General features: G+C 43.4%; 1 protein-coding gene across 1 annotated transcript; it reads left to right on the top strand.

The window, feature by feature from the left end:
* The first annotated feature begins 134 nt into the window (after positions 1-134).
* Positions 135-23,359, top strand: DNAJC11 (DnaJ heat shock protein family (Hsp40) member C11). Its single transcript, XM_032993198.2, has 16 exons — positions 135-237; positions 3,711-3,840; positions 5,366-5,439; positions 6,592-6,693; positions 11,902-12,030; positions 12,743-12,865; positions 14,117-14,190; positions 15,194-15,383; positions 15,774-15,859; positions 16,287-16,403; positions 17,370-17,525; positions 17,825-17,894; positions 18,018-18,075; positions 18,743-18,885; positions 20,582-20,711; positions 21,376-23,359. The coding sequence occupies exons 1-16, from the start codon at positions 166-168 to the stop codon at positions 21,399-21,401; spliced, it is 1,680 nt and encodes a 559-aa protein (XP_032849089.2). The 5' UTR covers positions 135-165; the 3' UTR covers positions 21,402-23,359.
* Positions 23,360-26,616: the final 3,257 nt, after the last annotated feature.

The following is a 26,616-nucleotide window of genomic DNA, read 5'->3' as shown; positions in this document are numbered from 1 at the left end:
CGGCCGCGCAGGCGCAGGCGGCTCGGGGTTACCCGGGCTCACGCCCCGGCGCTGCGATCCGCCGGGCCGCTAGGCGGCGCGGCAGCGAGCGGCGCCGCGCCGCGCCTCGCGCCCGCTCCGCTCCCTTCCGCCGCGCCCGGCTGCGCGGGGTGAGAGGTCGGGAAGATGGCGGCTGCCTTGGGCGAGGAGGTGCCGGACAACGAGGACTACTACTCGCTGCTGAACGTGCGGCGGGAGGTGTGCCCAGCGGCGGGGCGGCGCGGCCGGCACCCCGGTGCCCGCCGGGGCGGGGCGGGGAGCGGCGGCAGCGGGGCTGCTCCGGCTCGTCCCGCGGCCCAGGCTGAGGCGGTCGCTCCTGGGAGCGGGGCCTCGGAAACCCCGAGCGGGCCGCGGGGCTGCGGCTGGTGTGCGGGGCGCGGCGGGAGGGTGAAGGGCGAGGCGGTCGTTTTGTGTAGAGAACTGCTCTGGTTTGGTTTTTTTTAGGCCGCGTGGTAGCTTGGTCTTAGCCTTATCACTACACGTATATAATAGACTTATCTCTTCAGTTACGTGCTCAGTTTTGTTTCAGTCAGTGCTGTGCGGACTTTCCAGATGTTTCCAAATTGGAAACACCTACATTTTTTGCTAGACGCCTCGCTCATACAAAAAAAAGTGGTATCAGTGGTCCTCGTATTCATTTTTAAGAATAAATTGATATTAATTGATGCAGTTTTGTTACACTAGAACAGTTTGGAACTTAATGGGAGGTAGCTACTTTTTCTCTAGTAATAATTAGGTAAATTGCCAAAGACCTGAATGTATAAATCGTGTTGTATTTTGTTTCATCAAATGCCATAGCTGTAATATCTATATGTACTTTCTTTACATGTATAAACAGACTCTTCCAGCGTGTCAGCCTAGATTTTAGCAGTTTGAGCTGAAGGCTTTTACTCAACTACTACTACTGCATATAATAGTAGTTCAAGATTTAGAAGCAGTTCAGTCCAATAGCTTTGAAAAAAAATATCTTTGGAGTTTATGTCAGTATTTGTGGCCTTGGTGGCAGTCTCCTGTGTCTCATCTGTGGAAGTCTGTGTTTCTGAAGGAAAAATGTGTGGCAGTAACTCTGTTTTCAGAGCTCCCTATTGCCATGCAGTAAAGTTTGTTCTTTTTAGTAAAATTTCTGTTCAACTCAAGTTTAACAGAGTCTTGTTAAAAGCCGGTATGCTGTACTGTTAGATCACTTGAGAGCTTTTGTAATTCACCCTCCCGAATGTCAGCAGATGTAGAGGTTAAAAGAAAGACATAGGAACCACACAGGGGTTGTGACTGCTTGGGAGGTTAACAGCAAAGGCTTAATAGTTAACTTAGCTAGGCTTTCAGCTCTTCACTAGAGACCAGAAAATTCAGGTTTGGTACGGCAGGGAGCTGGAAACTGAGTTAAAATGGTCTTCAAGGGAATAATTCCAACTGAGAGTAGTAGTTGCTTTGTTAATTATCCCTTGCTAATTAAATTCAGTAGTACTATCCTGCGTAGCAGTGAAATGTAGTAAACTAGCATTTCTGTGTGCTGCGCCAACTTCGTGTGATGTGGCAGCTGAGCTTAGAATAATAGTTAACCACTGAACTTTGCAGCCCCAAGGAGGAGAGTAAGCCTGCTGAGCAGTAATTTTTGTGTATGTATATAAATGTTTAATCTTACAGATTTCAATCCACTAAAAATGTGGTGGCATGTTTAAGACACTTAGTGAAGCTGTTTAAACCCCAAGTATGGAGATGGGATGCCTTTTAATTTTGTCTGGAATTTTGGTAATAAAAATATAACTTACGTATGATTATTACTGACTTGCGTATTTCATTGCAATTTGAAATTATGTCAGTATTTCTTTAGTGGTTTCTAAGAGGCTATTGCTCATGAAATATTGAACCAATGACTTGAGCTATTCAGTGATGATGAAAGGCCCAATCTAACATTTTATTGAATATGGCATTTATGAAAAATGAAACTGCTCATTTCTATTATATAATCAATAGCACATTAAACCATTTATCATTAATTTGATTAAAGAATGCCATTTTAGACCTATATGTTCCCTTGCCTTCTCAGTCAAGTTTAAATTCAGTGTCTGAGAAAACACAAAGTAGTAAAAAGGAAAAAGCTAATCTGTAGCTACCTTTACTGTCTTGGGACCAGCAAATTTAGCAGGACCTCTTTTGCTATATCATCTAGAAACATTAACATAAAATAGTACAGGCATGCAGAGAAAACATTTATTCTAAGCTGTGCTCAAAATTGCACAGATTTTTAGCTTTGGTACACAAACGAATGCATTTCTTTGATGAAAACCCAGATGCTCCTTACCACAAGTTGGAAACAAACTGTTAGGGCCTTTTTTTCTGTGGTGAAAGCTTAGAAACCGTGAAAGCTTCAGTCACTGAAGAGCATTAAGAGAAAATAGAATTTGTGTCTTTAAATTCTGTTGTTGAAAGTTGTTTTCTGGATGCGCCCTTCTCGCTTGCTGGCGTTGTATTCCCGTCCACTGTAACCACTGGCTATAATAAAAGGGATGACATTTGCTTGAAGGAGGCCAGCAAGTACCCGTCATGTTGTTTCAGTTATTCGACTCCATGTATTTCTCCTGATGCAGAGAAGTGTTATCCTGCTTCCCGTGCCCCGGGAATTGATTCTTGCCTGGACAGGTTTGTAACTGGCCAGTTGGTAGCTGTGAAGCTGCGTGTGCTGCTTGTGCCTTCTGGGGAAGTTCTGGTTGATTTTGGCAGCTAAGCTTGTAAATAGTTGTTATCCAGCCTCCGGGGAATAGACAGCTGCTGCAATATAAGGGCTGTTGCAGGAATGAGTTGTATAAGGGGAAGTTATCAGGACTCTCCAGAATTAAAAAACAGTATTGCTGTGAGGTTGTCTCCTGAGAGATCGTAATGGAAGGGATGGGGGGTTTATTCCATTGATTCTGAAAGAGCCATCCAAAATCTGTGTCCACCATGTGTCTTAAGCATGAGGTCAGGTGCTGTCTAAAATTCCAGAGTGGTTGTAAACAACAGGACTGGAGTTTTTTCTTAATGCATTTAGTGACACAATGTTCTTCTGGTTATCCGTCTACTGCAGGTGTGTGTGCTTTTGCGGGTAGATGACACGCCTTCCTTTCCTACCATGCAACAGAGAGCCCTTGCTGTATAGGAAGGGAGGTGCTAGCGAGCGTAGTGAAGAGGTGAATATAAAACTGTAGGTTTGCAGTTTTGACCTTTACTGCTCTGGAAAGTCAGTGATTTTTGATAGTTCTCGTATCTGCTTGAGGGTTTAAGGTTGCAATACAAGTAGAATTTTATGTCCATCTCTGGATTTAAATGTTTTTGTCCTGAGGTGACTTTAGTTTTTCTTGCTTTTCTGCATTGAATTGAGGAGACAGTAGTTGCCTAATAAAAATAATGTATGAACACAGATTGCTTGGGTGTTTTGTGTTTTTTTTTTACTTAACTCTTAATACCTAGGTATACACGGGTGAGCTGTTGCTGTCACTTGTTGCACTATAAATAGTGTGGACAATACTGGTGTGCATAACTGAACATTTTGTTAATTTACGTAATGAAACAAAAGTCCATTCTTCATTTTGTGTAAATAAAAGTAGCGTAACGGCTGATGGACTTCTCTTTTAGAATGGCCTTTTTTAAATAACATTGGTTGTGCTTTAATTAATTTTTACTGCTTTTCACAGGCCTCTCAGGAAGAGCTAAAAGCTGCCTACCGCCGGCTGTGTATGCTGTACCATCCGGACAAGCACAGAGACCCAGAGCTTAAAACGCAAGCTGAGCGGCTGTTTAACCTTGTTCACCAAGCTTATGAAGGTCAGTGGAAGTCTGAAGTTTGGAGAAATTGTTTTCAGGGGTTTTCTAGAAGGAGGGCTGTGTCTTTGTGCTTTTTGAAGAAGGTATATATTATTACAAGGTAATAATTAAATTTGCTGATACTTAGCGATGCTGTATTTCTTGCTTCTGTCCTGTATATCAGGAGCAATGCAGTATAAATGCTACAATGAACGAGATGTGGAGTCTCTGCATGTTATAATTCCTGCATGTTATAAATAATCTTTTCCCCACTTCCCTTACTTCTGAAAAGACTCTCCCATAAGAGACTGAAGACTGAAAAGCTTCTAACAGAAAGACAGTTTCATATTTTACTTTTGAACTGATGCATCCTGAGTTTCTGTTCTCTATTACCTGGTTGCAGTCTTCATTGTTTTTCAAGAAGTTTTTCCATATGCTAAGAGCAAAATAAGGACAGTGAGCCCTTTAAAAATATTCTGAATTAAGCTGGCGTTTACTTAAATCCTAGTGTTACCATAGGCAATACATAGTGTAACTGAGGCACAAGGAAGTGATTCGTTAGAATTAGCTTGGAGCATTTTGCAAGTGTGCTAAGAGACATCTGGAACGCAAGCGGATTAGAAGCTGGTAGGACTTTTCTGCATTAAAATTCAGGTGCACCAAATTGGATGCCCAGTCCTGTGGTCGAAAGAGAAACTGAAGCAAAATGGTGAATAATTATTCCTCTATTAAACCTAATTTAAAAAATCAGGTGAGCTAAAAAAAAATTGTTGTTTTCTCTTGTGTTTTCTGAATGATAAGCATTTGTCTCTTTTGGAGCCTTTTACATTGTCCCTAGTTACATGTTCAGACATATGGAAGCTTTTGCTGGGGAAAACAGTAAAGGTCTTACATTGATGACATGGGGAATAAAAACTCAGAATGCTTCAAAATTTCATTCAAGTGTGATGAGTAGGTCTTACATTAGAGTCAGCTTTCCCTTTGAATATGTGGCTTTGCTTGGTTCTGTTGTGATGTACATGTAAATTGTTGCTCATTTAATACCAAATGTGAGTGTAGTATTTTACAAGCAGAAATTAGGACATCTTGAAAATAAGACACCCCACCTTCTGCCTATTTTCCCCCTGTCCACACAACAAAAGATTTATTTTATCAGAATTTGTAAAATACAGTTCTGCCTCTGCCATTTAACAAGCTCAGTAATCTTCAGGTAGTTCAAATCAAAGCTTAGTTTCTAGTACAAGCCTCTTTTTGCCTTAATATACTCACCCAGCTCCCTGAAAACTCATCAGGTCCCCCACAGTCAGAAGAAATACATGATAATGATACAGCTGGTCTTGGAACCCTGTGGGCAAAATACTGATGATTTTTTAATTTTTTTTTTTTTTTTAAGGAAGGATGTGGTATGAGAGATTATGCGTTTAAATATGCCTTACATGTTTCCAGGATCTCTACCTGAATTCCAATTAACACTAGTTGTTGGTCTGAAATGCAAAGAGAAGACCAAAATCTGAGTTCTCTCCTTTCTTTTGATTTTAACTTGCAGTGCTTAGTGATCCACAGACCAGAGCCATCTATGACATATATGGGAGGAGAGGACTGGAAATGGAAGGATGGGAGGTGAGAGAAATTTAGCGCCTTATAGCCAGTGGAATTGACTAAACCCACCTTTATCAGACATTCTTGTTACATTGAGCTGCACTGACACCTTGATGGTAATAAATGCCTGTTTGTTGGAAGACATCCTTGTTTAGTTATTTCTTTCTCTGCTGAACCACCACGATGGATTTTCAAAGAATACTTAGGTTTTTCATTTGACAAGAGAACAATAAACCTGACATTCATAGTTCCCTAATAGGATATTACTGTGACAGGCAGCATCCTTGTCTGAGACAAATGCATTGTTATTGTCCATCTAGTCTCATCTTTTTCATCTGAAACTTTTTTTTTCGGCATCAGCTAGCCTCCAAGTTTGAAATTACTTTTTCTTTCTGTGCTTTTTGAGGTTTTTATTTTTGTTATTGGTTTGGTTTTTTGGGCTTTGAAGGAGACCTTGTCCATATGCAGCTTTCCTGTTGCTAAGTCCCCTTGCTAGCCTCTGCCAGTCTTAGTTGATTGCACTGTGCTGCTTGCTGCAGAATCATATTATATTGGATCAGTTAGTACCAAGGTCAAGTTTGGAGTTAGTAGCAAGAAGTGTGGAGCAGTGGCAGCATGTAACAGACATTTCTGAGCTGCTTGTGGCAGACTTGATTTTATTTTGAAAAGCCAAATCCAATACTCTTTCTATCCATACCTAGTGCCATACCTGTTTAAAACCCTAATGCCCTTAGCCATCAAAGGTAAACAGATGTGAATCAGCATAGCCTAAAATCACAAAACTCTTGCTTAATCAGTTTACCTCAAGCTAGAAACTTCTAGTCATTTTTATTTTTGTGTCTATGCCTAGTAGAGAAGTTAGTGTTGGTAACGGCTGTGCTGCAGTATCTTGTACTTGTGGTTGGAAAGCTATTTGCCCTGGTTTTGCCAAGGGAGTAGAAATTAAAAGACCATTTTCCTTTCTCTCAAAACATGGGGTTTTCTTTCATGCATGCCATTTGATTTGGCCCTGCTGTTTTCCCCCAAACTCAGTATTGAAATTCATACAAAGTGGCTTACAGCAGTAGCAGGGGCAATGTGTTACCAGGTCTGTGGGCCTCCATCTCATCAGTAGTGCAATACCCTGAACATCCTCTTTCTGGTAATCTTTAGGGTTTAATTTCTTTTGAGCAGGTTGTGGAAAGGAAGAGAACTCCAGCTGAAATCAGGGAAGAATTTGAGCGTTTGCAGAGAGAGAGGGAAGAGAGAAGACTGCAGCAGAGAACTAATCCAAAGGTAAGCAAAGACTTCATCCTAGTCTCGAGTGAATCCATGAACTATTATGAAAATGCCAGGTGTGATGAGCCTAGATGAGGGGCTACAGTAAATAGCCTCTTAGGTATCTACACTTAGTGAGTTACTTTTCCTTTTTTGAATATGCAGTTTCTCTGGACAATGCAGGGAAAAGGGCTAATTCTTTGAACAGTAATCCTCTAGTGAAAGTTCTTTTTCTTTTTTTCATTGAAACTTGTAGGAGCAAAATATCTCTTTCAGCAATTTCCGAAAACAGGCCTAACACTGCAGTGTTTAGGATTTCCTTCCAAGTATTCCAAATAAAATGAAACTCGCTGCAGTTACCTGACAGGTTTTCCCTTCGACACTGCTGTAGTGTCACAACAATGCAGACTGATACTCAAATGCAGCTCTGAAACCAACGACAAATGTCAGGCAGCTACCAAAGCAGCTGGGTAGCAGAACACTTCTGGCTGCAGCACAGTGAGCAAAATCAACCTGTACTGGGTTGGGGGCTTGCCCGTTTCAGTTAGTGCCTGTCTGGGAATGCTTGATCAAGCTCTCAGGATGGGAATCATCAAGTATTCTGTTCCCATCTCTTGATCTGTTTGAGCAGCCGTAAACTGACACTAAATGACCCACCTCGCAGCTGAATCTTGGCCGTTTGGAGTTGATCAAGAATACCATGCTGAGGATGATGTTCTCGTGGTAGTGTTGAGATGGCAGGGAGAGGTGGAAATGATGATTGAATGCTGCTTCCTCTGTCACCTGCTGCGACTGGAATACTCTGATAGTTTAGAATGCTAACAGCCTTGCTGGCTCTTGGCTTGATAAGTACACTAGGCAAACCCAGGTTTTGTCAGGATTGTCACTGACTGAAGTTTTAAAGCTTGTTGAATCACAAAAAATCTTGGTTCTCATGCAGTGAATAACATTATCCAAGAGCTGCATCTACACTCACAAAATGTATTCATAATTTAGTTTGCCTCTATCTGTATTTTTCTTGTAGTTTTTTCCCTAAACTCTCATGAACCATTTTGTACCTATTTTTTGAAATATGTTGAAAATCTATTCTGTGCAGTATAGAAGTGATTTATGTTGGGTGAGCCTTAATTTTACTACATCTAGCCCAAGGTAACTGTGCAGATGTTTATGTAGACAAATTTTCTCCATCTTGAAAAAATAAACTGTAATGAGACATCAATTCTTATTTTATTTATAAATGCTTCTATTCTTGGTTGAAAACTGGGTATCCCCAGATCTCTCACTGGAGACTTGAAGTCAACACAGGTTCTGCATCCTGAAGCAGAGGTGGCTGTACTCTTTCGGTGGCTTTGAAACAGGAGGTCTCCTGTGTTGTTGTGTTAATGCGTAGACTTCTAAAGTGTTGCAGCATAACTTGCATAACCCAAGAAACAAACTACCAATTGATTAATGGCTGTTATTGTTCCTGAAGGTTGCTGGTGTTTTCATGGTCAGCAGTTTAAAATCACAATGTTTTCTGAGTGGACAAAAGTATGAATATGGTAATGCTTAGGACTGTATCAGAAAAATGTCCATCGGAGCAGACCTGTTATGTTCTGAGATGTTCCCCTTGGCACAGACTTTGGATCTGCGCTGGTCTTAGCAAAGCAAATCGACTAATACAGATCGCCAGGCTGTTGTGGATAGCGCTCAGATACTAAGAACTTGTTTGTACTGGAAGGGTAAATAAGCATAAGGTGTTACATGAATATCTGCTGACAGTGTTATTCCAGGCAGGACGGGATTTCTGGATGCCTCAAAATGGGCAAGTCGAACTGTCTCTGCTGGAGATGAGGGTGTTTGGGGTCAGAAGGGTATTCTCGGAGAGGGGCATGGTTATCTCCACCTCATGCTTCTCTGTGACTTCAGGAATTTGACATTTTATCTGGGCGCCTCGCCGTGTCTGTGAGCAGTAAAAAGCAGAGCTGCATTGTAAGCCTCACCCTCTGTGTCCTGTGATAAAATTAGCCATCTGGGTGTTTACAGCAATTGCTGATTGGCAGCCTATAGAAATGTCTCTCCAGGCAGTGTTCCTGTGGAATTAGGTAGCGCAGCTGTGATCATTTCATACACGAACGCAAGTTATTTTAAAATTTCCAACATTTTGTCAGTTCTATAAAATGGTTCCAGCAAAATAAAGCATTTTAACCAGAAATGTTGAGCAATAACCAGATGTAGGCAATTTGGCAGGTTTCAAATTGAGTCTCTTATTTGCTTTTAGAGCTTTGTTTTTGCTTTCAAAGACATGCAGAAGGGTTGAAAAGTTCATTACTTGATTTGAGAAGAACCGCTTCCTGTTAGGAGAAATTAAATCTCGTTATTTTCCTCCTGCGGAAGGTCAATAGCTAAGAAATGCAGGTCCTTCAAGGCTTAGTCTGGCACAGCTTCCATATGTCACCTTCCAGAAGGTAAATCCCTAAGAAGAAGTGCAGGGAGCGGGTATATTCTTCTCTGGTATACCTTAATTCCGTCGGTAATGTCTGTTTCGTATTCACAGGATGGCAAGTAAAGGTGATTTTAAAAGATGGTCCTGGCTAACAGCTCAGATGGTTCTGTAGTGTTGTTCCCCAGCTTCGTGCCCTGCTGAGTTGGTGTGCTTTGCAGCATGTTGCGTGCGTGCACCACCACCTTCTGAGCAGAGCTTTACCGCTTCCTCCCTGCTGATCTGTCTTTGGGGAGGGCTTTGTCATCGCCAATGGTCTGAGCAGGTGGCTGATGGGGAGCTGTGAGCAGCAGCGGTCCCCTCTATTATCCGGTGGCATAGGGGGTGCTGTCGTTCTCTGGGAATATTTTTAACTTTACCATCTGCTGCTTTTCCTGTGCTTGCACCTGAACCAGTTTCCTTGCCAGGATCTCTAGACCTCTGAGGGTGACTTCACCTGCTTGGCAGGAGGTGAAATGTCTGCATGGAGCCCACCGCTCACTTCAGCGAAAGGCAGCTGAAGAGGATATCTGCTGAGAAGCTGGGGAGGGAGCAGAGACACTCCTTTCCTCTGAATGGGTCTTGTGGATTTTCATGGATAGGTTCAGTGTTTTCCTTTTTTTTTTTTGTTGGGAGGGATATTTGTTCTAAAATTCATAGGTGTGAAAAAGGAAATCCTAAGATTTTGAGTGTGACTGGAAGAAAGGAGGTACAATGAACTTCAGGAATGTGTGTGGAGCTTCGTGCATCCTTACAAAAGGTACAAGCATTGTGGTACAAATAAACATGGTATAGTAAGACATTTTCCAGTGGTTTGGGTTTTTTTAGTGCAAATTCTTAAGAAAGCTTTACTGACACTTATATTCTGGTCTGAGTTGAAAATACACAATTTTCTGTCTTTTTGCAATTCAGATTCAGCATACTTGCTACTCGGTATGATATCCTTTGTTTAAAAATGTTTAACTTGGAATGTAAAGTTGCAGTTTGGAAAAGTTCTGCCCTGAATGTCGCACTCCACTTTCTGTCCATCCTGCCTCTGTTACAAAAGATCTTGGGTTTTACACTTCCTTGAATTGAAGAGCATCAGGGAAAAATGGAAATAGTTCTCTCCTTTGTTAAAATAAATTCTCACCTGTATTTAGACGCGTTTGATCGGCCACTCTGGAGTGCATTTGCTGGAATTTCACTGAGGAGTTGGCACTTTCTGTTTCTCTTTGGCTGTTCGACTCCGTGTCTTTCCAGAGGGCTGGGGAGCAGGGCAGGCCTGTGCTGCTTCCGAGGCAGTTGGCGGTTTTGCCTTGCTTCACTCTTATTTTGGCCTCGTTTCAAGGAACAGCACAACATAGGAGAGGACTGAAACTGAAGAAGCTGTAGCGTCTGGAGAGCAGATCCCTTGAAGGTGACTTTGCGGACGGTTCCTGAGAAGTTGTCTTCTGCATAAAGGGCAGGAGCTGGTCCTTGGTGCTGCCACGAACAGAACGATAACCGTAATTGCTTTGAAATTCGCCAGCCTGCCAAGAGTAATTTGTAAACAGTTGGGGCACAGCCCCTGTTCCAGAGCTCTCCTGGAAATAACCACACTTTCCTGTGATAAAATATTTACTAAATTTTTGCTGTGTAAGAAATCAGAAAATAAACATTAAGAAAAGGTCGGGAATCTCCACAGCAAATAAATAGTTGGGAGCCAAACCAGAGAGAAGTTTTGAGTCACTGTCAGACTCTGTAATTCTTCCTATATTTATGGTTCAGCATTTGGTTAGAGTGGAGTGAGCAAGGGAAAATGCTCACTCAGATTGAAATAAGAATTTATTCCATCCATACATGGCCTCCGCGTGAGTGGGTTTTGTACCTACCCAGCTATTGAGTTTCTCTATACAAATTGCTCAGAGTTCATTCTGTGCTTGTGTACAGAGGTTTGTTGTTTGTGTTTTTTTTTTTTTTTTTATTGCAGCTGGTACATTTTATATGAGCTGGAATGCTGTTTAATAGATCTACAGGGAAGGTTTCCAAAGCCTCTTGAAGTTATATGACCCAGACAAGGATCTAATAGTGCCCTTTTCAAATAAACCCACTCTTGCAGTTAGTCTGAGTGAGCACAGCAGCAGGTAGCCAGACTATTTAGCTGTGGCCCAGTTTTTTGTAGGAATAAGCTTTTCTGGAGTCTGAGAAAATAAATACTAACCACTTGCCAGAAGTCTATCTTTGTCAAGCTTTTCTTCTGATTACAAGATAAAAACTAGGAAAAAGAAGACAAAATTTTTGACTAACGAGGTCAACTACAAGTGAGTGATGCAGCTCAAAACTAAGTTGTTTCAGATAACTCATGGGAAGAAAGCATTTAGAGAATTTCTAGCCAAGATCCATTAAAGAAAATTAATTTCTAGAATATATTATTTCAACTTTAAAATACTGACAGAGCAGAGTCGGTTGTGAAGAAGAAACCTGCTGTGTAAAAGTGTTTTACCTACTTCTGTATTGTGTCACAATAGCAAAATTACCTATTAGTATTACAAGTTGCATTCCTGATGAAAAACTGTCTTTTATCCAGTTTATTTTATGATTTATGTTGTTGTTTTAAAATATTGTAATCATTCATTTTTGTTTGTCTTGAATGTGTAAGAAATGCATTTTAGAGTGGAAAAGATAATTGCAGAACAAGAAAAAAAATGCAAAAAAAATTATATATAAGGATGGTTCAGCCATATGGCCTATATATGTTGGGTGTTTGTTAATGCTAAGTACTTGTTTCACTTGTCATTCCTTAGGGAACAATTAGTGTTGGAATAGATGCCACTGACCTCTTTGATCGTTACGACGAAGAGTACGAAGATGTGCCTGGGAGCAGCTTTCCCCAGATCGAGATAAACAAAATGCACATCTCCCAGTCCATTGAGGTGAGGAGGGCAGCCACTGCTGCTGGTGTGGAGCAGGGCCTGAGCTAATGAGGCACTGCCATGCAAAGCAGTAGAAAATGAAACACTGCTCAGAGGGTTCTCATCTTGATTTATGGAAGGGCGGGATTACCAGTGTGAGTGGGAAGAGGAAGCGCAGTTCCAGCAGGACTGCATGTTGACTGTACAGCATGCATTTGTGTGGCTGGTTTGCAGGCTGCAGTGGTCCTGCCTTCCTGCTAGCAGGGAGGCTCAGCCGTGATTGAAAACAGGTATCTGGTGCTTGCTGGGCACAGAGTGCTTGGTGTATGAAAACAAATGGCACCCAGTTTAGAGGATATGGATGAGGAAAAGAATGGGGAGTGTTTCCTTTGTTTTGGAGAGTTGAAGAAATTTAGTCTCCTGGTGAGATTGGAAGGGTTTTCAGGTCAGGGTCAGGACTTCAAGGTGGTGTGTTAAAGGTGTCACAAATATCTGGTACTGTAAGAATTACCTCACTTTTTGCCATACGTGATCTTTGACTACAAGATTTAGAGCAAATGTGGCCATGTCTGGTTCAAACACCTGGGTTTAGTGGATGACCAGGAGTCAACCGGAGTGTTACCTGGGTCTCTGCACTTACACACTGTGCAGTCATGACTATGTTGTTGAAGAATATGTGTTAAATGTGTAAATTGGGATCAGAGTAATTGGTAACAATATATTCCTTTTTCAGGCACCACTGACTGCCACAGACACAGCAATACTGTCCGGTAACCTTTCCACCCAGAATGGGAATGGAGGTGGATCGATTAATCTTGCTGTGAGACGAGTGACATCTGCCAAGGGATGGGGAGAGGTAAGAGTACTAGCTGTTACGCATTTTTACATCCAGTCTATTTCAGGCTGCTTGGATTAGTTACCTAGTGTTTATTTTCTTTATGGAACTTTAGCTCTGTTTCACCTCTGAGAATGCAGAAAAAGGAATTCTCAAAGAAATTTGAGAAAAGGAAGGCCATTTTTTTCCCCTTTCCAATTGGCTGTGCATTTTGGACTTCACCCGTGCTGACAGAACGGTTACCTGTTGTCTCTAGCCTTTCTAATGTCAGTGTCTGAATGTCCTCGGGTGCTGTGAGCATGCACCCTAGGGCAGCATGATAGTTTGCCTTCGCTTCAGAAACTGCTCCTCTCACAAGGGAAGAAGTTATGGGGGAAAATAGTTTGACTCCCAGGCAGATATGATCTAAGTAGCTGGAAGGTCCCATGTTACCACCTGCAAGCTGTGTCTTGCTTGACTAGTGGCTTGCTTTGAGATGCTCATGACATCGCTGCTATTCTGTGCTTTCCTTTTTGCACACTACCTCCTGCTAACCTGTTGTCTCAGCTTGTGAGAAATGGGAGCTTTCCTCTAGTTTGAGAATTCATAGACTGGAGACATTTGATCAGGATTTTGTAATATTAGTAATACAGGACCGTGTGGATATTGTCATAATTCAGTTAACTAAAAGAGTTTTCAAAACCCAATGTACTAAACTTACTTGAGAGATGCCGATGTAGTAGGAACTGCTTTTGCAGATTTTGTCATGAAAAGTGTCGGATCTAAGAACTGCTTCTGTTAATGAGACTCAACAGCACCAAATAAACATTGCATAGCAGCCCTGGAAGCCACCCAGACTAAGTGGATGAAGCAGCAGGCGCGTTTTGCAGACGCTGAAGCAGTGCAGCAGCAGAACTGCTGACAGCATTACTGTGAGGGTGTCCTGAGAAGGACTCTTCCCCTCAGAGGGCAGCAGCACCTTGTTGTTTGTTGTTCTGGGGCTGTGATGGAGGTGTTTCCTCTATTTTCACTGGAGCAACTAGAGCAGGTGCTAGTAGTAGTAAGTAGCCTATAGTACTACGAAACTGGCTTTTTTACTCATGAGAACCCTACTCAGTGAGACACCTCTTACTCTGAATGCAAAGTTGGCAGAAAAGAGAGGATGCTGAAATACGTGGTAAACGTTAGTCAGATGTTTAAAATGTCTGTGATGTAAATGATGCCTGTGAAGTACTTTATCACTGTTGTAACAGATGTTTTCTTTTAACAATTTTTCATTGTGCATTTAAACAGTTGGAATTTGGAGCAGGAGACCTTCAAGGACCTCTCTTCGGTCTGAAGATATTCCGTAACCTTACACCAAGATGGTAAATACCTGAAAAACACTCTAATGGTTGATATTCCACACTAAAGAACTAAACGACTTGAAATCTCTTCTATATTAATTCTGGATTTGTTTTCTATCCTACAAAGTAAGGTACTTCTTCTTTAGATTTAAGGTCCTGTTTTAGTACTGATCAAAGTGCTTGTATTCTTTTTATGTGTTGGTGTCCTCCATTTTCAGACTTCCAGTTTAAGGAAGGTCTGTGTTCCACTTCTTTAGATTTGTATTTGATCTTGTAATGAATTCATGATACCTGAGGTGTGATCTCACAATCAGAGCAACAGAAGTTTGCTCTGGGAGCAGAACAAAAAATTGGGGAGCTCTTCTGGGGCTTCCATGTGTGAGACAGAGTTTCTGATAGTGAAAGAGGAGCTGATATGTTATATTTTAGGGAAATAATGCCGAATTTGCCACTAGTGTGGTGTATGTTTATAAATTGAGGTCTCTGGTTGAAAATGAGAGTACGAGGTAAGGGTTGGGATTGAAGACACATGTTAGAGCATCGTAGGTGCCAGTGTAGACTTCCTTCTTTTTATATTTTCTGATTTAATAAATATGCCATTCCTCAGAGCTTATACGGGGACACTGTTCCCTGTAGAGTCCTTTAATGCTGGTTCTTGGAGCTGGTGCTTGAGGATTATTAAATGGCAGGGCTGCTATCTGCTATCAGACAAGTGTGCTGCCTCTACAGAAAACTGGGACTTTATTTGCCTAGGACAAAAAGTGTAAAGGCTGAAAAGTAGCCTTCTGCATTGGCTGCAGTGTTGTGGCACAGACCAGTAAACTAGGGCATGAGCCTGCTCTTCTGGGTGGTGCCGTGGTCAGTACAGTCTAAATTAGTTTTGAGTTTTTCCTGAAACTCTCAGGTGTGTCATGCTCTTTGCAGGACAGTCTGCATATTCAGCAAGGCTCCTGGGCAAGAAAGAATTTGAGGCCATCTGGGAGCCTGTGTTTTATCACTGATGAGGTTTTCCTTATTTTTCTAGTTTCATCACTACAAACTGTGCCCTGCAGTTTTCGTCCCGTGGGATCCGCCCGGGCCTCACCACGGTCTTAGCCCGCAACCTCGACAAGAACACGATGGGGTACTTACAGTGGCGGTGGGGCATCCAGTCAGCCATGAACACTAGTATTGTCCGGGATACAAAAACTAGCCATTTCACAGTGGCGTTACAGGTGAGAGTCCTGTTGCTGTACGCAGGGGACAGTGATACCAGCCCCTGGGAGATAAATGCCTCAGCTTTTCTGCCCCAGCAGTACTTTGGCATGGGACTAGAGGATAACAGAGCAGTTGGTACTCTCACGTATGAACGTGTAACATAGGTAACCAGCTGCATTCAGGAGAGCACAACACTGTGTACCCAGCATTGTCATATCTAACGTGGATGAGCTCAGATTAGGGTCAGGATGCACAACGCGGGCTGCAGAGATCACAGGCTGCCATGAGTGAGTGGCAAGCATTGCTGTATTTTCTGTGCCACTTAAAGGATAAGAAAGGAAATTTAGGGGAACATTCAGTGATGACTGAGGCTACATTTTCATATATTTGTGCCTCTTGTATTTCAGCTGGGAATTCCTCATTCTTTCATGATGGTCAGTTATCAGCATAAGTTTCAGGATGAAGATCAAACACGAGTGAAAGGTTCTCTCAAGTAAGTGTGCCAGAGGAAATTCACATCTCTTATGGCCTGAAGAATCTGTCCTCTCCTGCTCTTATAGGCCTCCAGGTTCCACACAAATCGAATGCCTCTGTGGTGTTTGGGAATCTGCTTTTTATTAATTAAATCTGGTAAATGTTGAAGTGAATGTCAGAGGCTTAGGTCTGTGTGCCTCTTCAGAGGAGTGGAACTTAAAATACTTGTGCATGATATCCAATAGGAAAGCCAGGAGTTCTTGTAGTCTGTTTACTACTTTACAAGCTGAGAAGGCTAATCTCATCTTGTGGATAGATCTTCGAGTAGCCAACATCTGCTGCACACAGATCTATTTCCATGTTTTACTTGTTGGGGAATTACAGGATTCAGTGAAGAGAAATTAAAGTCTGCCCTGTCTTACTGGTTTTTGGTTCTGTCGTTGTAGGGCAGGTTTCTTTGGGACCATAGTGGAGTACGGAGCAGAGAGGAAGATTTCCAGACACAGCATTTTAGGAGCCACTGTCAGTGTTGGTGTTCCCCAAGGAGTGTCTCTGAAAATCAAGTCAGTTCAAGATTACAATTCTATATTGCAGAAGCTGACCATAACCTGCATTATTCTCTTTCCAGTATTCAGGTGGGAAGGTCCCAGTCTTAGGGCAATACAGGTGTATTGGTATATCACTACAGAAGGTTGCAGCTGCCCTCACCTCCACTCCAGGTGGTGTCCATCGGAAGCACTGTGTGCCTTCTGCAGGTGTCACTGAGCCCGAGGCACCTTTTTCAGGACTAGTGTGTGTGTGCATCAAAATACTCTGAAAATACAGCTTAAAGTAAGGTTTGGAGCATGATGGTAAGTGGATGGAAGATTTCCAAAAATACTATTAGTAGCAATGTGTTTAATTGCATTCTGATTTTATAACACTGTGCAGAAGCGTATACTTGAATTAGGGAATTATCGTTAACTAATATAGGTGATCAGACTACTGGTACACACAATTCCCAGAGGGGCAGTGCTCCTCAAGGGTCCACAGACTGTGGTGCGTTTCTGACTGGTGCCAGCAGAGGGAGCGCCAGGATGCAGAAACTGCAAAGAGCACCTCTGTCCCGAGAAAACTGATGTTTTCAAAAATAAGTGTTATTATAAGTGTCAGAAAGATACTTACGTACTCCTTCCTTGAAGATACATGCCGGTGTTGTGAACATAGACCTTTTTCTATAAGCATTCTCTCTTCTCTTTATGATGACATTGGTCCCTTTCCCTGGTGAAATTCATGACTATAGAATGTAGAATTGTCAGGTACTATCACAAGAGATGTCTGCTACCTCGAAGTCTGGAATGGATGGTGTCAGCTGTCTCTCTTACGGTTGTCTTGTTCTGGTTTGAGATTTTCACCTTCTTGAGCTCATCATTCATCTGTCCTTTGGTTCAACAGTTGTTCAGCAGCATGCACTGCGGTGAAGTATACTTAATCAAGCACATTAAACTCTGTGTTTCCTCTCACCTGACACTGTTATTTTTTTGTTCCAGGTTGAATAGGGCTAGCCAGACCTACTTCTTCCCTGTCCACCTAACAGATCAGCTGCTTCCCAGCGCTGTGTTCTATGCCACCGTGGGACCTCTAGTTATCTACTTTGCCATGCATCGACTAATCATCAAACCCTATCTCAGGGCACAAAAGGAGAGGTGAGCTCGCAAGACTGTTCTGAGTTCAGAGCTGGGAAGTCCCACTTAGGCGCTTTTGGGCCCCTGGTGTAAAGGCTGGAATATCCAGCTGGGGCACTGTGGTTCACTACATCAATACTGCTGAGTTCTGGAAGCCTACAAAAATATCTTGAAAGGTGGGGAAAAACCTTAAAACTGAGCTCATTTGTGTGAGGTTCTGGCTCAGTTGTAATTGGGGCGGGAAAAGAGACATCTGCCACTTGGTGGCTGGATCCCATCCGCTGTGTAGACCTGATGTGATGTTGTCTTCCTTGTGCCAGAGAGCTGGAGAAGCAAAGGGAGAACACCGCCAGCGACATCCTGCAGAAGAAGCAGGAGGCTGAAGCTGCGGTAAGTCTTCTTGTAGTTAAGTCCCCTTAGTTAAAGGAAGCTGTTTTCGCTCTGGGTTTTTCTGTTTTGGACACAGTGTCTGACAGTGCTTGAATTTTTGCTCTGTCTCTTTTGTTGTGACAGGTCCGGTTAATGCAAGAATCTGTCCGGAGGATAATTGAAGCGGAGGAAGCCAGAATGGGTAAAGATTACACCACCATTTACTTGTTCCATAAATTTGGAGAGAGGAGGGTACAACAGAGAGGCTGGGTGGTTGGGGGAGAGAAATGCAAGGTATCGTTTCTTCATTTCCACTCCTAATGAAGCGCAGCATAATTGCTGTTGCGCGTGTAGTGGGAAATTCCATTATGATTTGGCTTCTGGTGCCTGAGCTTAGTAGGGATCCACTGAATATTATCTTAGGACATGCTGTGAGGTGGATCGACAGGCTGAAGACAAAAGTCTGGATTCAGCTCTCCATAAAAGAGAGGTGTGTGTATAAATACATGCAAAAGTTTTATAGTCTGAAGTTCAGGTTTCCCTGATCTCTAGCTTACACAGTTTGCTCCTGGATCATAATGGAAATCTAATTTCTGATGTTTGCTAGCAATTTCCAAGAGAATGTTCCAAAGTGAACTGCCATCCACTTGGACTGTCACATCAGCATGGCGTTTTGTCCTAGTGCTGAAGATTGCTAACAAACACACAAGTAGAAGTGTTCTTCTGTCTTGAGAAGTATGCATCCAGTCAAGGAGAATTTAAATACCATTGAAAGCAAGAGAAAATGCTGGGATGGTTTTTTCATCAGTGTCTGCCTAGCTGTCGGTGGGAAGCCTTTTATCGCATCTGTGATTTCATGTGAAATGCAGGTTTGATTGTAGTGAACGCCTGGTATGGGAAGTTTGTTAATGACAACAGCAGGAAGAATGAGAAGGTGAAAGTAATAGATGTGACTGTGCCCCTGCAGTGCTTGGTGAAAGACTCTAAACTCATCCTTACAGAGGCATCCAAGGTATGTAGCTGTTCTGTCAAGGCCCAGACCAAGGGCTTAAATGTGTGACTCAGAATTTTGGTTGAACCATATGCCGTTGTTGTGGTTTAAACACAGCCAGCAGCCAAACACCCCGCAGCCACTTGCTCACCCTCTCCCACCCGGGGATGGCAGAGAGAGTTGGGAGGGGTAAGGGTAAGGAGACTCGTAGGTTGAGATAAAAACAATTTAATAATTGAAATAAAATAGAATTATAATAATATTAATAATATAAAACACAAACAGGTAATGCACAGTGTGATTGCTCACCACCCGCTGACCAATGCCCAGCCCAATCCCAGAGAAGAGAGAATCCTGAAACCACAATCTTAGAAGTGAGAGTGAGCTTGCTGATCAACCCTTATCTATACACTGAGCATGACGTTAGATGATAAGGAATATTCCACTGGCCAGTTTGGGTCCACTGTTTTGGCTGTGCTCCCTCCCAGCTTCTCGTGTACCTGCGTACTAACAGGACATGAGAATTGAAAAGTCCTTGATTTCTTAGCAACAACTGAAAACATCAGCGCATTATCAACATTCTTCTCATATCAAATCCCGTACAGAATTCAAAACATAGCACCATTCTAGCTACTAAGAAGAAAGGAAAAACAAAACAAAACAAAACCTCTATCTCACTCTATCCCAGCCAAACCCAGAACAGCTGTCCTGCCAGGAGATTTCTCCAGTGTGCTTGAAGCTAGGAACTAGATCAGTTTACAGAAGCCATTTACGTACCAAGTGTTACGGACATCCAGGAGCTTCTGTTTCTCCGGGCATTTCCAGTGCCAAAGAAACAGTGTCTCCTTGTTTGCAATGTGGGATGCTGTGGGTTACAGACTCGGGCTGTACACCAGAAACTTTCCAGCCTCCCCAATCTGCTCTCTTCTGCAGTTAGAACTTGCCACTGCAGAGGTGATTTCTCACCTTCTCCTCTGTCGTGGTTTAACCCCAGCTGGCAGCAAAGCACCACACAGCTGCTCGCTCACTCCTCCCCCTTCCCAGTGGGGTGGGGAGGAGAATCAGAAAAAAAAGTAAAATTCCTGGATTGAGATAAGGACAGTTTAATAACTAAACGGAAATAAAATACAATCTAATAACAACAGTAACGGTAGTAAATTATTATCATAATAACTGTAATGAAAAGGAATATAACTTTAAAAAATATAAATAAAACCCAAGAAAAGAGAGGTGGTGCACAGTGCAATTGCTCACCACCCGCTGACCGATGCCCGAGCAGTGATCCACCCCACAGCTAGCTCCCCCCAGTTTATATATTGAGCATGACGTCCTATGATAGGGAATAGCCCTTCAGCCAGTTTGGGTCAGCTGTCCTGGCCAGGCTCCCTCCCAACTTCTTGTGCACCTGCTCGCTGGCAGAGCAGGGGAAACTGAAAAATCCTTAGCTTAGGATAAGTGCTACTTGGCAACAACTAAAACATCTATGTGTTTTATCAATATTATTCTCACACTAAATCCAAACCACAGCACTGTACCAGCTACTAGGAAGAAAATTAACTCTATCCCAGCTGAAACCAGGACATCATCTCATCTCATTGGCAACAAAACTCCCTTTTTTTAATGACACCTCATTCTGGCACTAAGAAATGGTTTGGGTTAGTTGAAGAGCTGTGTAAGTCCATTCCCTGACGCTCAGTCTGTCTTTCTCTGCTTCAAGGCTGGGCTACCGGGTTTCTACGACCCCTGCGTGGGTGAGGAGAAGAGCTTGAAAGTGCTTTATCAGTTCCGTGGAGTTCTGCACCAAGTGATGTCAGCTGACAACGAGGCCCTTAGGATACCAAAGCAATGTAAGTAGCAAGGACTGCCCTGCTTCTTCCTTCAGGGACCTGTAGAGGATTTTTTTCAGCTCTGTGTGGCAAAGCACTTGGAACTGGGGTTCTGGGGTTACTGGGATGGTCTGACCATGACATGCCTCTGGAGTATGACCTGAAGGAGCTCAGCAGTACACCTGCAGCTGTTCATACCACCTAACCTTCTACATCTAACTGGAGTTAGAAGCAGAGGTCTGCAGGTGCTGGTGTCCCTACCAGGCAATTCACTGCATTGGATTGCCCTTTCAGGACTGAATTGAGTGTATGAAGGCAAGTTGGAGGCCTCAGCCCGGTTTATTCCTCGTCCCTATTTATCTATCTGTGAAAACATTTTCCCTGCCAGAGTAATTTTGTGAAACCTATATCTGCTAGTAACAAGTCTTACCAATGCCCCTATAGGTCTGGGGAGTTGGCTAAACGGCACAAACCTTGTGTTTACTCTAGACCAGCTCCCTGGCCCAATTTAAGAAGCATATCCAGCTTACAAAGCTTCCATAAGTATGTCGGAGGTGTATACGAATCATGTTTAATTAGCAGCTGGAAATGGTCCTGTCTGTCCCTGGTACAGTGGTAAGTTCAAGCTAGGATGTGTCTTGTCCAGCAAAGTGGTGTGTATCCATTTATTGTTCTTACCCGGCAGCTCACAGAATCGATGCAGATGGCTAATCTGGTGAGAGTGTGTGCATCCGTTACGGTACCTGGGTCAACGGAAACTACAAAGCCTTCCCCCGGACGCTACAAGTTTGAACAGAGACATTTTTATTTTTACTATCCGTATAGCAGGTGGTGTCCTAACAGTTATGTTGGGAGACAAAACGAGAGAACCCACTTCTACAGGTGGCTCCAAGGCAATACTTCTCTGAATTATGGCTCAGTAACCAATAAAGCAACGTGACTCTGAATGCGCAGTGCTTTCTGCTGAGGTTGCGCGAGCGGGCGCTGAGCATCTCCCATCACGCAGCCAAGTCTTTCCTGCTGCAATTTGGCTGCAGCCCGTTTGTGCCATCTTGTGTATCTTCCTGCACTGAGCAGGGAAGAAGACCTGTTGTTCTCACTTCTCCACATACTTCCTGGAGTAGGTAACGTTCCTTTTTCTGCTCCTGAGGAGAAGTTCTGTTCTCTGGCCACCTCCTGGAAGGCCTCTATGTGAATCCTTTTGTTGGAAAGAGGACAGAGATTGTTTTCCATCTCAAATCTGTGTTTGAAATGTACTTGTTAAGAACAAATATGTTTGGAATTAAGTTCTTTGCCTTTTGTAGTAACATGGACCTCTTGAGCCTGAATCCATCCAGCTGCTAATTTCAAACACTGCTATTCCAGACAAGGAGATGGGGTATAATATTCTTATTAATTCTTCTGCCCCCTTGAACCATGTACTGTCAAGGTTTTCAAGAAAAGAGGAAAGCAAGTTGGGGAGAAGAACAGCAATTTATTTCATTTGATTCTGATGCTGCAACTGTCTTCCCATCTTAATTTATTTCTAGGAAAAAGAGGAAAGTAGTTTATACAAGTAAACAAGACCAAAGTGAGGAGAGATGCCAAAGGGGTAAAGAGCTGAAAACACATAATTCAGCTGCCCTTACTAAAAAGCATCAGTTATGATATAAATCCATTGGATTAATCCTGCATAGAAGCCATGCCTGTGATTTACGAGCAAAAAGGGGAATCCTGTTCTAATGCCACAGCAGATGGAAATGGCAGCCTTATCATATCTACTACACACTGCGTAAGTCAACACTACCGAGGCTTTTTCATAGAGAAAAGGAATAACTGTGGCTGGTTTTCAGTCACAGTTCTGCTCTTGGTGAGTCTTAGAACAACCTTAATTGACAGGAGGGGAAAAAAAAAAAAATGAATGTATCTTGGCAGTGCATTGTTGCTCTTGTCAACTACGTACCTGGCCCCTTTTTTTCTGTGCAACGGTGGCTCTCTTTGCTTAAGTTACTGTAACAGGAGAACTAGATTTCCAAAAGCAGACTTATTTGAGCCAGTCTGAAAGTGATGTACCCCCTCCCCTAAAAAATAATTTCATACAATGAAGGGGTGTTCACTTGTTTTTATTCAAAACAAAACTCTTCAGTTGTGACCAGCTCCTGGTGCAGGATTTTATTTCACTTACAACCAGTGCTCTGTTAATCTGAAATTAAATGTAAAATGTGCAATAAATTATATTCAGCTGAAAAGTAGACCACGTTCCCTTTGCATCTGTAGGACACTCTTGAAAACAAACTCCTGAAAGCAAGGGTTGCAAGTGGTAAATGTAACTGCACCCTCTGTCATATCCTGCTGATTGACCTCTTACTTGCTTTATGTGTAACTAGTTGAACGGGGCAGAAATCTCCACCAGAAATTCCTTTTTCATGTCTTGTCACTGCATGAAGTATATGGTCAAGAGTGACAACCAGTTGGTAGTGACTAGGACGTGGCAGAACAGGCCCCAGAGGAGTACTGAGAATTAAGTTTTGCATAAGCAAGTGCAAAATAATGACAATGCATTTACTGCTAATTACAAAGAATCTTGGAACAGCCCTGTATCTATCAGAGTAATGACACTGAGGAGTGTTTTCATGAAAAATGTTTGCACAATAAAACAATTCTCATTTCTGACAGCTTCCTGAGGTATAGCTTCTGCTGTCATTGAAGTGTTTTCTTGCATATTCTTTACATTTAAATGTAGAAAAATAGCAACATGGTTCTAAAAACTGCTTCAGTAGTTCAGGATGTCCTGTGATAGTTCTACTCTTGAAAAATAACATATCTGAGAAGCAGAGTGCATTGTTCCTGCTCTAGCAGTTAAACCTGTACCAGGGTAGCATCTTTGGGTGCAAACTTTAAAATGCCATAGAAACATGGGATGACACATTTGTCTCTAACTGACCCAGGAAGTGCTTGAAACACCTTAATGAGGATCCAGGAACACACACTAGACTTGTCAGCCAGAGCCTTTAAACTGTGAATTCATGTGGAGATACAGGTTTAGGATTTACTTGTTAGTCTTCCCTTGTCTTTCTGTGTGTGCTCTCATCTTCAGCAGCCGTGTCCCAGGGTGGCTCAGCCAGCAAAAGGCTACGAGGAGCCAGAGCTCCAGGCACCAGTTCTGCTGTAAAAGCTGTCTAAACTTCCTCCAGTGCAGCTCAACCAGAGTGTCTGTACCTCCAAGCCAGGGACTGGACTCACACAGGTGCTTTCCTCTTCTGTGTTGTCATCAGAGAACTGACTCAGTTCTCCTGCCTTCCCCCCAGCACGTCGGAATTGTCTGTCTGTCTAATTGCAAAGAAGTTTGTGTGAGGGACAGATGAACCTTAACTTTGTACTTAGAATATTTCAATTTGTGACTCTCGTTGAAGTAAAATCCCTCACTTAATACTGACAGGCCTTGCCGTGTTCCCTGGCTAAACATAAAAAGTGCAGTTTGTTTCTCCCTGATAGATCAGCCCACCAAGGATTCAGACTCTTGATTTTCCCCTCCTTTCAAGTACTGCAAGTGCCCTTCCCCATCTGTGAGGCTGCTGCAGCAGGTTCTTCTCTGCAGCAGTTAAAGTGTGAGCTCCATTTTTGCTTCCCTGCAGCATTGCTGAATTGTGGCCACACAGTGAAGCCCACTGCCTGTCCATCACCTCCCTTGAAGCCAGGTATCGGGTCAGTCTCTCCTGCTGAATACTTATTCCAGCCCACCTTCTCCTTTCTTTCTTATTTTCTGTAAATCAGTGCAAAGTTTTAAAGAGACTGTAATAGCTACACTTGAGAAACCACTGCTTTCAACACCACAGTTTCTGCTCTATAAGGAGCTGCCATTTTACAGCTACAACTCCTCTGGGACTTCTGTTTATCACTCTACATAATAAAAAATTACCAATAGAATTAAAATAGAAGCTATAAGCAACCAGAATGTAACTTCTAATATGACCCAGTGCCATTTCCAGAGACTTGAGCCATTTTTTAAGTTTGCCGAGGTGTTAAAGCTGTTTCCGTGAATGCAGCTGGCAGAGCAGCAGTGCCTTGGGGGTCATACCAAGGCACCAGCATCCCTTTGGGGGTTGTGGGTCCTCCGCGCCGCCCCACAGCGGGGCAGTGGTGGGAGGGAAGGAGCTCTCCTCCAGCGCAGGGGTTTTGGTTTGGCTCTGGCTGAGCTTTGCGAGGCAGATGCAGCACAGCCCAGGGCATTGCCGAGGCTGCAGGGCCCTGGCTCTCAGGCAGGGGGGATGGGCACGGGGTCACCTTGGCCAGCGGTCTTGCCCAGCACAACTTGCCCTGCCCCACACCTGTCTCCAGGCTCTCCCCCCCAAAAGGACCCTGCCAGGGCCAGCACCCTGACCCTCACCAGCCTTCGCAGCGCAGCATTGCAGCTACCTTCAGCCTCCCCCCGCGCCAGGGCTCCACCACCACTTACCTTAGCGCAGGGGCTGGGCAAGGAGCATGCTACAGGGAGAGGTGGGGATGCCTATCGGCATGTGAAAGACACATTTGCAGCACTCCCCATCCATACCTGGCTTTGTCTGTCGTTTAGGGAAGAGTGCTCTAAGTGTCAGGTCTTGCTGCCACCTCGCACAACTGCTTTATGCACCAGTAAATCATAACAGCAGACTCCCGAGTTCAGAATAAAACAAAATCATTGTTCACTTGTTTCACATTTAAGAAAAAAACATGGTTCATTAAAACAGTTTTAATGAAAAAATAAAGTTCTGAATTAAACTATAATTATACATGGCTGAAAGTGATGAACTAAAAGAATGGAGATGTTACTGTTTTGTTTTTCTCTCTGGTGATATTGTAACGTGCTGGACTTGTCAGACACCATCTATTGGGATAGATTTGAAAAGGTAACAGAACAAGAGTCAGTCACATTGATTAGTATCGAACCTCTGTGAAAAAGAGCGAGTTTGTTTGGCAGTTCGCCATTTCTCCCAGAAAAGCTTTAGGAACGCATTCCATGGAGGTCCAGTTGAATTGTAGACACGCTGTAAACACAGAGATACCAATTTTCAGAGCAGGTCAAACCCTTAGGCAGCTCGCAGCTGGGATCTTCCAAAGCCTTTCTGTTTGCGGAGTGAAATGGCAGCGTTTGAAAACTTTGGTTATTTTTCTGGCTGCAAAGAACAGTCAGACAGCCATCAGGGGCAAGTCTTTGGCAAACTCCTCGGTGGTTCCACGTAGCTTCTGGAAGGCAGCACACCATGGTCATGGTCTTTAAGATTTTACAGAAGCTGGAGCTGGTTTTCAGAACCGAGTCGGTTGTTGCAGTGGAATAGGATTTTTGTAAAAGAGCAGGACAGAACAGTTGCACGTCGTGCAGCTCCATCATCCTGTCCTGGGCTGGCAGACCTCTCGCACCCCCGCGTCCCAGGGCACTGCAGCGTTGCACTGTCTGCCTGAAGCTTTGCCAGCCCCATGCCGCATGCCTGAAGGAGAGTACCTGACTCTGTGTACTGGAAAGATACTTGGTTGTCACCAGGATGCATCTCCCGATGAGCCACTGCTTGGATAAGGCGGTGGTCAAATGCCGTGTACCTGCAGGACTAACGTGGACAAATTCCTACCAGTCTGGACAGTCTCACTTCGGCGGCGGTACCGGCCAGCAACTCCCCTCCCTCATGGTCTCACCAAACAGAGCACGCACTGTTCATCAGGCATAACTTCAGAGAATTACCTCGAAACACAAACCGAATTTGTGCAACGCATATGGCTCACTCTGGGGATCAGGGAACAGTGCTGCCGTCTCAGCGGCCTTGTGCACGAGCCTCGACTCCCTGTCATGTTTCTCAACACATATCTCTCAGGCTGAGGCCCCACAATGTCCTGTTGACGGACTGCAGCGTTGGCGGGGGCCTCAGTGCTCTCCTGTCCTCCCCCGGACCAGATGGATCTTCATTGCACTTCATCT

Source organism: Tyto alba, unplaced genomic scaffold (genome assembly GCF_018691265.1).
Source record: "Tyto alba isolate M040663 unplaced genomic scaffold, T.alba_DEE_v4.0 Super-Scaffold_20000042, whole genome shotgun sequence".
Classification (NCBI taxonomy): domain Eukaryota; kingdom Metazoa; phylum Chordata; class Aves; order Strigiformes; family Tytonidae; genus Tyto; species Tyto alba.
This window is presented reverse-complemented; position numbering and strand designations above follow the sequence as displayed.

Bases quoted from the DNA above. Each gene is read 5' to 3' on its own strand.
- DNAJC11 (XM_032993198.2), top strand. From the start codon at position 166: ATGGCGGCTGCCTTGGGCGAGGAGGTGCCGGACAACGAGGACTACTAC. The intron at 5,440-6,591 runs GTGAGAGAAATT...TCTTTTGAGCAG, and splicing joins TGGAAATGGAAGGATGGGAG to GTTGTGGAAAGGAAGAGAAC. The intron at 18,076-18,742 runs GTAAAGATTACA...TGTGAAATGCAG, and splicing joins AGCGGAGGAAGCCAGAATGG to GTTTGATTGTAGTGAACGCC.